Source organism: Mesocricetus auratus, unplaced genomic scaffold (assembly GCF_017639785.1).
Source record: "Mesocricetus auratus isolate SY011 unplaced genomic scaffold, BCM_Maur_2.0 Super-Scaffold_100030, whole genome shotgun sequence".
NCBI classification, from domain to species: Eukaryota; Metazoa; Chordata; class Mammalia; order Rodentia; family Cricetidae; genus Mesocricetus; species Mesocricetus auratus.
Genome location: NW_024429211.1, coordinates 8,039,511 through 8,050,897, shown reverse-complemented (window position 1 = coordinate 8,050,897; position 11,387 = coordinate 8,039,511). Strand labels below are relative to the sequence as shown.

The window sequence follows — 11,387 nt, the reverse complement described above, 5'->3', positions numbered from 1 at the left end:
ATAACCAAGTCAGGTAGAATGGCTGGCTGGCAAGCTCTAGGGACCCTCCTGACTCTGCCTCCCCAGCACTGGGATTACGGACATGCAATCGTCATGCCCAAATTTTTGTACGAGCCATGAACCTGAATCTAAGTCCTTATGCTTTGTGCAACCAACACTTTGCAGACTGAGCTATCTCCACGGGCCTCCTTCTCTGGGTCTCTCAAGTCTCTTTGACATCTGATTGCTGGGTTTTCCTGTGTTCTCTGCACACAGGAAGACTCGGGCCACCCTGCAGTCCTTGGTTCCTCTTCTGTGAGCTGAAAGCTGTTGGTACCCTGTGAAGCTTCCCCTGATGGAGCCCTCCCTTCGCTCACTCAAAGGAGCCCAGGCCTCTGGCTGGGATGCTGCTGCTCCTGCTCTGGGTGTGTGGGTGGGCATGGGGAAACTACTTCCTTCTCCCCGCAGAGTCCACGCTTACAAATGAGATGGCCAAGGTGGAATTGCAGTCCGCCCTTGTGACGGTGCAGGAGGGTCTGTGTGTCTTCGTGCCCTGCTCATTCTTTCATCCCTCGTGGAACCCAAGTTTTAACTCCACCGTCTTCGGCTACTGGTTCCACGCAGGGGCGAACACAGACCTTGCTTTTCCAGTGGCTACAAACAACCCAGATAAAACAGTGCAGGAGACTCCCAGCCGATTCCATCTCCTTGGGGACCCAAGGATCAACGACTGCTCGCTGGACGTCAGAGACGCTCAGAGGGGCGACAGTGGTTATTACTTCTTCAGGATGGAAAGCGATGCCTTTAAGTGGAATTTCTACACGGATCAGCTCATTCTGCGTGTGACAGGTAAAGTCCTGGATCCACGCTGACCACAGAGGAAGCTCATGGATGCCGCAAAGCAGGGCTGGGATCGCAACCTGAGAGTCACTGGGGATGGAGTAGGGTAATGGAGGAGCTGGATCCGAACCTGGGCTTCTCAGTGGCTGTACTTCTTCCTCCCCCCACCCCAGGCCCCGGCCTGATCCGGCATGTCTTTCTCTCCTCACCAGCCCTCAATCACACCCCCAACATCGACATCCCACAGATTCTGGAGCTTGGCCATCCTAGCAACGTGACGTGCTCTGTGCCCTGGGCCTGTGAGAAGGGGACACCTCCCATCTTCACCTGGATGTCAGTTGCCCCCACATCTCTGGGCCCTAGGACCACTCTGTCTTCAGGGATGACCCTCACACCCAGGCTCCAGGACCACGGCACCAACCTCATCTGTCAAGTGACCTTCCCAGGAGCTGGCGTGACTGTCCAAAAGACTGTCCAGATCAATGTCACCGGTGAGTTCGACCCAGGGCTGGGCTTGGTGGTGACTGTGTGATGGATGATAGTTGGGTTGGGGGACTAAGACACACAGGTCCCATACCTCTCACACTCTGTGCTTTCTGTGGCGAATGGTGCTGAAACCTGTGATGTTAAGTTTTTTGTTTTGTTTTGTTCTCTGTTTTTCTGTTGTTCCAAGATACAGCACGGAACGCCACAAGCCTTGCCTCTAATGGAGCTGGCCCAGGTAGGGGAAGTCATCTTGTGTTGGAGTAACAGGGTCTCTGTAGCTCAGAGCAGGGTCCATCCTTCCTCCTCCTGAACACAAAGACCCCCTTCTTACAAAACTGGTGATCTTTCTCGTCCACAGTACACCCAGGTGCCACAGCACCTGTCCCCGCCTATTCCTAGATCCCTTGGGGCTCGTGGGGCACTCTGGGGCTATTACAGGGTTAGACCAGCATTCGCAAGGCAGAATCACACATTCCAGACACTTTTAGTCCCCTTGTGGATCTGTCTGAGACCTCAGCACTTGAGTCTGTCAGCTTGAATCTTGAGGTGCCTGCAGGAGACACAGCCATATGGGCAAACACAGTTAGTCCCCTTCTCAGGACAGACAGATGACTACACACAGGATCAAGCTTTTTTTCCCCCATTTTTCCAGTGTAATTTATCTGATGCTTAATTAGAGGTCAATAAGATAAATCGTTAACAAACTCTCACCTAAACAATAATCCAATAGTAAGAAAATGTAGTACCAAACTTTTGTTTGTTTGTCCACAGGTACCCTGAGAGGACTCAGGATATCAGTAGCCTAACAGCTTCTGTTCTCCAGGACTCGGGTCCATACTGGTTGGATCCAGTTCTGTGGGCATTTTGTACCATTGGGCAGCCATACTCATTGATGTCATTCTTCCAAAAGCAGTGTGTAGTGAATAGTTTCGTGTGTCTGTCTGTCTGTCTATCTGTCTGTCTGTCTTTCTGTCTATCTGTCTGAATTACTAACTTCCAAATTCAAATCGCATCTAGATCTGGGGTCTTTCTGATACAAAGAATGATGGCCAAGTGTTTCTTCATGGCTGTCGAACAGTAGAACACTCCCAGCAGGGAGCTAGGAGAGCATATACTTCCACTGAGTCAGGTGAAGCAAACCCTTTTTGTTTTGTTTTGTTTTGGGCCCCGTGGGTGAGCATTGGCCCACCCCCCTATCCCTGGGAATCCTTTGGGTATTTATCAATATCAGGAGAAGTTTAGTATTGCCTTGGGCTTATTTATGCCCTTTGACCAGACCATAAAGACAAAGAAAATGTAAGGAGGGGGAGACAGCTCTGTGAGTAAAAGGCTTGCCTTGCAGGGACCTGAGTTCAGTTCCCAAAACCCACATTTCAGACACACACACACACACACACACACACACACACACACACACACAGAGAAATGGGGGAGGGGAGAGGGGGGAAAAGGAGGGAGGGATGGAGGGACAGAGGGGCAGAGGAACAGAGCGGGCAGGGAGCTGGGTATTGTGGCATGCGCTTATAATTCCACTGCTGGGGAGATGAAGCCAGGCTCCCTGGTCATTGGGTCTGGCTTAACCAGATTGTTAGCTAGAGGCTAACAAGGTGAGTCACAGGCCATTGAGTAACCTTGTCTCTACTTGGCCATTTGGTTATTTTTCTGGGAAGTATTAGTTAAAAATCCTGTAACTGTTATGAGCTGAGTTGCCTAGATCTTCATATTCTATTTTTGAGGAAGGACCTCACTATGGTACCAGGCTGGCCTCAAGTCAGAATATATATATAAAATCTATATATCTCTCTATATAGAGACAGAGAGAGAGAAACGGAATAGAGATAGAGACAGAGATAGAGAGAGAGATAAAAATCTGCTTCTGTCTCCTGGGGGCTGAGATTAAAGGCATTTGAGTTTCTCGTAATTTTAAACTGTAAGAATTCTTTTCTGGCCAGGCGTTGGTGGCGCACGCCTTTAATCCCTGCACTCGGGAGGCAGAGGCAGGTGGATCTCTGTGAGTTTGAGGCCAGCCTGGTCTACAGAGTGAGTTCCAGGACAGCCAGGGCTACACAGAGAAACCCTGTCTCGAAAAACAAAAACAAAACAAAGCAAAGAATTCTTTTCTGGAGGCTGGCGAGATGACTCAGGGGTTGAGAGCCTTGACTGCTCTTTCAGACCACCTGGGTTCATTTCTCATCACCCACATGGTGGTTCGTAGCTGTCTGTAGCTCCAGGTCTAGGGGACCTGACAGCCTCTTTTGACGTCATGTGTGCCCATACATACACACAGGCAAATAAAAACACAAACTTTTTTAAAAGAATTCTTTCTGTGCGCTTGACAACAGCCCCTTACCACAGTACGCAAATACGCCCCCTAGGTCTGTAAGTCCTCTATATTTTCAACTGCGGTCGCTGGTTTTAATTTTTGATTGCGGATCTTGCTATGTAACCCCTAGCTGGCTTTGAACCCATAGTCCTATGCTTCATCCTTCTGAGTAGTAGAAATACAGGTGGTCACCATGCCTCTGTGACAGAAGCTTTAATTATGAAAGGAAGTGATTTTTTTCTGATATATTGTTGGCAGCGTGGTGAGGGCATCAGGGAGGCTTGGGCTAATGAGGTCTCAGGTCTGGGATGCAGGAAGATCTGAAGGATGCTACTGAGAGAGGGAGGGCTCTGTCTGGGGTTAGCGGTAAATTCAGGTCCACCCGCCTCTCTTCAGGGAAATCAGGGCCCCTGGCAGAGGTGGTGCTCGTGGCAATGGGAGAGGCGGCTATCAAATTCCTGCTTCTTGGGATCTGTTTCCTCTTCCTCAGGTGAGTGTTGTTCCTGGGACACAGTAGAGCTGTGAGGAGGGCAGACACTCAACACTGAATCTTAGATTACTAGTGCTGGGAGATAACACGGGGGTCTTAAGGCTTGGTGTCCAGGCGGGGAGTTCATGGGTACTGACAGCTCCCTCGTCATGCTGGAGCTGTCAAATGTAGCAGTTGGGGGAGTGTATTATTTATTATTAGTCAGAGTTCTCTAGAGGAACAGAACCGATAAATGTAAGTGCATGCACGCGCACACACACACACACACACTCACACACTCACACACTCACACACACTGCGTTTATTAGAGTGGATTACAGGTTAGTCTATGGTCTGACTATTCCAACAATGGCTGTCTGACAGAAAGTCCCAAGAGTCCAACATTTGTTGAGTCCACCAGGCTGGATCTCAACATACACTCAGCTGGTCTTCAACATACACTGACATCCCAAAGAAGTAGACTCGGATACGAGTGAAGGGATGAACTCACCCATCAGAGAGAGGGCAAGCAGACAAAGGGCAAATGCTCCCTTGTCTGTGTCTTTGAGAGAGAGGGCCGCCAGAAGGTGTGGCCCAGAGTTAAGGTAGATCTCCCCACCTCAGAAGATCTGGGTTTAGCTCTCTGGGCATATGGGAGAGGTGGCCCTGGAGATGCATATACTGGAGAACTAGCCCCACCCCTTGCTGGGACGGTACAGAGCTGGCTGGTACTGTCCTTCCCCTGGGCAAAGCAGAAGAGTTGACCCTAGTGACTCTGGCATAGGAGAGTGGGAGAGCTGACCAACTCAGCTACCACCCAGGGCCAGACCCGTGGCTTTGAGTCGGCCCACCTCAACATATTCCCCATCTAAGGAACACTGGAGCATGTGAGGGGCCAGTCCTGCAGAACCAACACAGGCAACAACAGGATATCCAGGAGGAGTCCATGCTGAGAATGTAGCAGAAGTCGGAGGCCTTGAACCATTCAGTGAATGTCTCACGGCAACAAACATTTACAAGGAAAGCTATTTGGGCGAAAGGGCAGACACGTGACACGCCACAGTTTCCGTGGTCAGGTTTCTTCCTTTTGCAAAATTTTTGTCACTTTTGTTTCTTTGTTTTCTGTTGCGGGAGGCTGCCCAGGGAAGGGAGGATATGGAGGAAATGAGTCCACGATAGGAAATTCACAAAGGATCAATACAAAGTTTTAGAAAGTCATTTATTATGTTCTCCTTATGAGCAGTTGATACCATTTTGTAAAATGCCATTTAATAAGAGTATGTTTTGTATTATTTCCAAAAACTACATGGAATGCTTTTCATGTTATGTCTTTTGATGAAAAAAAAAAAAAAACAACCAAAAAAAAAAACCTTTCAAACAAGTAAATCATCCCTGTGAATTTTAACAAAAAAAAAAAAGATCTGGGTTCAGGGTGGGTCTTCCACCTTAAGTAAGTCGATTAAGAAAATCCCTCACAGGGGTGCCAAGCCACCTGGCTTAATTACAGACCTAGTCAACATGACAACTAAGAACGAAATGCCCTGAACGAAATGACAGACACTGGAGATTTCCCCATGGAGGGAGGGCCTCACCCCCCCCCTGGGGAACTGAGTGGTGATTGGGTTGGGGGTTGGGGAGCCTGCTGGGGGAGGGGGGGAACAGGGGAGGGAGACAGGTCTGGGATTGACAAGTGAAACAAGCTTGTTTCTAATTTAAAGAAAAAAAAATAACAGAACAGCCATCAAGGAAGAAGGCTGTCTTCCACAGGTGGGTCCGGCGGTCTGGGTGTCTGTCTGTCCCTCAGCCACCCTTACAGCCTATCACCAGGGCTCGGGGACGTGAACTGAAGTCTGTGGTCTCTTCATTTAGCAAGAAATCCCAAAGGAGGAGAGTGGAGAGGCCAGCAGCACAGGTGGATTATGCAGACACTGTCGTGGATTAGTCTCTCAGGTGAGTGGGGTGGGATTCCAGCATTTGATGGCCTTCAGGACTCTTCCCTGTGACGAACCCAGTGTGACCTGGCTTACCATGACCACTGGCTACCCTCCTCTGAGCCCACGTCCCTGCTGGGTCCCATGATGCTCCCGGATCAGCAGCCCCATCCTTTCTTCCAGAGCTAGCTGTGGTTCTCTAACTGTCATCTCTCTCTCTTCAGCCTTCACCCCATGACCCATACTGACCCCTTTATTCTTCCAATCTTGATTATCCCTGAACCTTATCTTTCCCTGGTCATTGACTCTCTGTCACCTCCTGCCTCTGTAATAGGGCCCCAGAACTTAGCACAACCGACTCCATGATGGGAATACCATTCAGGCCATATAACTCGGTGCATGGTCAGTACCGCCTACCAAAATGAAAACAAAGACCTAACCCACCAAAGTCCATAGTTATGGGAAAGTCTCCAAAAGGACTAACCTTGCCTCTTGACTTCTGTAATTTTGCTTCTGGCTAACTGTTCTTGTGAACCGAAGTATGTCAAGACAGACCAGTGGTTTTGTGATTACAAGCTCACACTGAGAAAGTCTTGGGACTTTCTCAGAGACTACACTGGGATCCTAAATACCCAGGGTAGTCTCTGGCCAGCTAGTAGAGGTTTTCTATTGGTTTAAACCAAGCTGTCTTCTCTAGTGGGTACCCCACTACGTTTTTGTCTCAGAGCCCCTTGAAATGTGATGGTCAAAGAGCTCCTAGGAGGTACACAACCTGAATTCCAGGTCCCCGAGACTCCTTTCGATCAATCACTGCCTAACACTTCAGAGGAGTCTGATACCTCCCCCACAAAATGAAACAAATTAGAAATCGCCTTATCTGTCACCTGCAGACAAGTCTGGTAAAGGTGCCTTCTGTGTGGACACATAGGGGAGATCAGACATGGCTGTTGACCCAGTGTCCAGGAACCATATGAGATGTCACTGGATTCCTAGTATTGACCAATGGCTTTCTTTGGTGTGAGAACACCTCCCACCCCTTACCCCCCTCCACCACTGGGCCACTGACCTTGCTGTCCCCGACAAATGGCCCTAAGGCCAGTGGGGCCTGTTGATATTCTGGTGACTTATCCTGACCTAGTGCTACCTGAGACTCCGTGGCAAAGAAGAGAGTGGACAGTTCAACCCAAAGGTTGATAGAGGACAATAGAAGGAAAGGTCGTTCTCCCAGAAATGACCGGCAGGACTCTGGTGACTGACCTTTACTGGGCCACTTCTCTGAGATTCACGAAACAGAGTTGCTCAGACCAAGGTCGTTCTCCCAGAAATGACCGGCAGGACTCTGGTGACTGACCTTTACTGGGCCACTTCTCTGAGATTCACGAAACAGAGTTGCCCAGACCAAGGTCGTTCTCCCAGAAATGACGGGCAGGACTCTGGTGACTGACCTTTACTGGGCCACTTCTCTGAGATTCACGAAACAGAGTTGCCCAGACCAAGGTCGTTCTCCCAGAAATGACGGGCAGGACTCTGGTGACTGACCTTTACTGGGCCACTTCTCTGAGATTCACGAAACAGAGTTGCTCAGACCAAGGTTTGTTACACCTAGCACAGGATGGCTCAGCCAGATTCCAGTTTCGTGCCTAACCAAACCCAAACCCTTACCTAGGAAGGGTTCCGAATGAGAGACCAACAGCTTGGTGAACTCTGAGGAAACTGACTTCTTGGAGATCTGGCCTGCCGGGGGAAGATAAAAATACTTGCCAGTTTTTATAGGAACTAGCCATCTTTTCTGGATGGGTTGGTGCATTCCCCACCCAGACTGAAACTGCTCAGATGGAAGCTTAAAAGCTCCTCCAAGAACTGGTTCCCTGATTTGGCCTACTCCTAGCCAATGGGATCTGACAGTGGTCTGGCTTTCATAGCCAAAACCTCTCTACTAATAGCTAAGGCCTTAGAAATAAATGGGAAAAAATTACTGTATATATAGAACTCAGTCCTGGGAAGGTAGAAAAAAATAAACAGAACGTTAATAAAACTGTAGCAAAACTCTCTTTAGAGTCCAGAGAAGGGTGAATAACTCTCCTTTGCTTTGCTTCAGGCCTGCTGCACCCCATATAGGCAGGGATATTTGGAAGACCCCCCCCCACTGCTTCCCAGGCTCAGAGACCAGCGGTTGACAGAACCCTCTAACCATTTCTTTCTCAAGCCCTTCGAAAAGGGCATTCATTGGACTATTGGAGGAGACCCAGCTGACTTTTGAGTACCAGTTTTTTCTTGTCTGTTGAAACTCTCTGGTTCAAGCAGGTAGCCAAAGGAGCCCTGGAACCAACTTGGAAATGACCCTCCAAGGTGATTCTCTCCATTCCTGTGCTGTGAAGGTAGCCGGCATCACACAACGGATCCACCACACCCGGATCAAGAAAGTGGGAGCCGTGGATGATGATGCCGAATGAACTGTCTCTTAGACTATGGACCCGTTAAAATTAAGGTTTCATTGAGCCCCAGGTTCTCCCACTCTCCGCCCCTCTGCCTGCTCCTGAGTCTTTTGCTTTGTTCTATGGGAATGAGCATGGGGTTACAGTCTGACCCACACAGCCCCTAGGAACTGAGAAAGACAGGTACAGACAGCATAGCTGTTAGCTAGATGACCATACACCAGCATCCCGTATTCATCTTGACCTTTGCTCACCAATAACCATTTTAAGTGCTTGGCTATATTGAAAATAAGCAAAAAAATTGGGGGTTTATGTCTTGAGATAGCAATACAGAGTTCATAAGTCTATGCATACCCTGAGGCTGGGTCCCTTAATTGCCAGAAACTGAGAAGTTTCTAATTCAAAAATCCCAGTTGTAAGATCGAGGCTTCCTGAAAAACCCTTTAGAAAGATTTTGACCTTTGAAAACCTGGAGAACCACTCTATACCATAGGAAGGGACCCTGGGGATAGAGTTAATCATTCCCAGCCAGAAATCAGCCAGGATTGTTGGTTATGTTTGGATACCCAGCTCCCACACTACGCAGGATAGGAACTAATCAGATTGTTAGCCTATTGACTGACAAAACTCACTGTGCCTGGGGTCAACCCAAATTAACATCAGAGGATTTACAAGAGACTAAAACTTGTCTAATCCTAAATATTTAACCTAGGCACTGCTATTCGGCTTTTTTGGGTTAACTCATATGGACTACAACAATATTACCGTGCTCCTGAGACTACTTGGTAGGTGTGTACCAACAGTTTGACAAATATGCCTCTTCTGATACTTTCCAAAATAAGTAGACAGGTTGAGCAGGACCTAGAGGTATTAAAAGTTTCTGTTTCTGGGTTAAAACAACAGTTAGATCCCTTGCAGAAATGGTCCCACAAAACTGGACAGACTTAGACTTACTGCTCATGAGAAAAGGGGAACTATAAATAGTTTTGAAGAAACCTGTTTTTTCTACGATAATTAATCAGCAGTAATTTAAAAAGTAATCTTGTCATTGCTCAAAAAACCTCAAAAAAAAAAAAACGAGAAGAGACGAATACAAAAAACAAAAAACCAATGCCAATCTCTGTTCTCTTGGTACCCCTACTTACTCTGTCATCAGCTCTGACTGGGTCTTTAATTCTCTGATTGGGTCAATGGCCATGGGGGGCAGGGATCCTGCATCTTAAACTAAAACACAAGTCCACATTTTTCTCATTCACTGAGTGTAGCTTTAATTCTCATTCTGATTGGGTCAATGGCCGTGGGGTGCAGGGATCCTGCATCTTACACTAAAACACAAGTCCACATTTTTTCTCATTCATTCCCTAAGTGTAACGAGCATTCTCCCTGCCAGCCTGGTCCCAGAGCCTCATCAATGCCAAATAACACAGAGAGACTATTAGTTACCATGCTGTCGGCCAATGCCCAGGGTTTCATGAGAGCCCTGGCTAGTTCTGTTTTAGGCATTAAGCCATAACTATCTATATCTATCTATATATATTTTTTTTTTCTATAAGGTCTTATCTAACCGAGGACGCCAGCCTCATGTGTCCTCTCTTCCCCGGATCACAGGAAGACTCTCTCTCCTCTTGACTCCATTTCCCAGACTCCTCCTCGACTCCTAGTCCCGCCTATCTTGCTTTCCTATTGGCCTATTCCATTGCGTTATTTATCAACCAGTAAGACAAACATATACACAGAAGGACTTCCCCCATCAGTTAAGACCACTGGGGAATGTAACAGGGCCCCAGACCATAGCACAATGGACTCCATAATGGGAGTACCATTCAGGTGATAAAACTCACCACATGGTCAGTACCACCTACCAAAATGAAAACAAAGACCTAATCCATCAAAGTCCGTAGTCATGGGAAAGTCTCCAAAGGTATCAACCTTGCCTTTTGGCTTCTCTTAATTCTGCTTCTGACTAACCGTTCTTATTAAATGAACCATGTCAGCACAGAAAAGTGTCTTTGTGCTTACAAGCTCACCCTGAGAAAGGCTCAGTGCCACAATGGGGTTGCAAATGCCCAGTGTACTTGCTAGCCGGCTAATAAAGACTTTCTGTCGTCTTAAACCCGTGTCTGAGCAGCCTTCTCTGGTGGAAACCCGACACCACCTCCTTGTCTCCTTAGCACCTATCCCCGGGATGGATATACTTGCAGATGCAACCACCCCCCTCCTCTCCCTTCAAGGTCTGAGCACTTGTGTTCTCCCCGTGGTTAGAGACACAAAACCATGACAGCCCCCGGGGGGGGGGGCTCACAGTGTCTACACCCTGAGCCCTCCCATCCTACATAATGATCCCATTACACTCCCTGCCCCACCCTCCTGAACCAGAGACTGTGTGTGTGCTGCTCCCGCCCCATCCCCGTTTTGGTCCGCCTGCGTTCTAAACCTTCCTCAGACTCAGCCCGTGTATCGCTTTGGGTAGGGAGTGCTTGTGACACGCACAGGGCTGTGAGATGGAATGACATCAGCCACTATGTACAGACCGCATTGGTGGCCAACACCGAACAGCATGTTTGTAGGGCAGGGAGAGAGACAGTGCAATGGCCCGGAGGCAGAGCAGCCTGCTCTCCTCAGCAGGTGGTGTGGGGGTCCTGTGTCCGGTGCATCAGGTCACCCACAGAAAGAGGTGGTGATTTAGGGCAGAGAACGGCAAGCTGCCGAACAGGAGGCCTTTGTGGGCGGGTCAAGAATGCCGAGTCCTTCAGGAAAGCATAGCGATGTGGATTTCTCACTGTAACAGGGTTCCAAGGCAGCCCCGCTGAGAACCAGACAAGGCAGATTGTCCTAGGGTTCTACTGCCGTGAAGAAAGAGGCACCATGACCATGGCAACTTCTATAAAGAAGACGTTTAACGGGAGTGGCAGCTTACAGCTCAG

At 48.5% G+C, this 11,387-nt stretch overlaps 1 protein-coding gene across 1 annotated transcript; it reads left to right on the top strand.

Annotated features, from left to right (window-relative positions):
• The first annotated feature begins 304 nt into the window (after positions 1-304).
• On the top strand, positions 305-10,576 carry LOC101832666 (myeloid cell surface antigen CD33). Its single transcript, XM_021234392.2, has 6 exons — positions 305-828; positions 1,032-1,310; positions 1,493-1,540; positions 4,025-4,118; positions 5,967-6,047; positions 8,333-10,576. Exons 1-5 carry the CDS (start codon positions 384-386, stop codon positions 6,037-6,039), a joined length of 939 nt encoding a protein of 312 aa, XP_021090051.1. The 5' UTR covers positions 305-383; the 3' UTR covers positions 6,040-6,047; positions 8,333-10,576.
• Positions 10,577-11,387: the final 811 nt, after the last annotated feature.

Bases quoted from the DNA above. Each gene is read 5' to 3' on its own strand.
- LOC101832666 (XM_021234392.2), top strand. From the start codon at position 384: ATGCTGCTGCTCCTGCTCTGGGTGTGTGGGTGGGCATGGGGAAACTAC. The intron at 829-1,031 runs GTAAAGTCCTGG...TCTCCTCACCAG, and splicing joins GCTCATTCTGCGTGTGACAG to CCCTCAATCACACCCCCAAC. The intron at 4,119-5,966 runs GTGAGTGTTGTT...CTCTTCATTTAG, and splicing joins ATCTGTTTCCTCTTCCTCAG to CAAGAAATCCCAAAGGAGGA.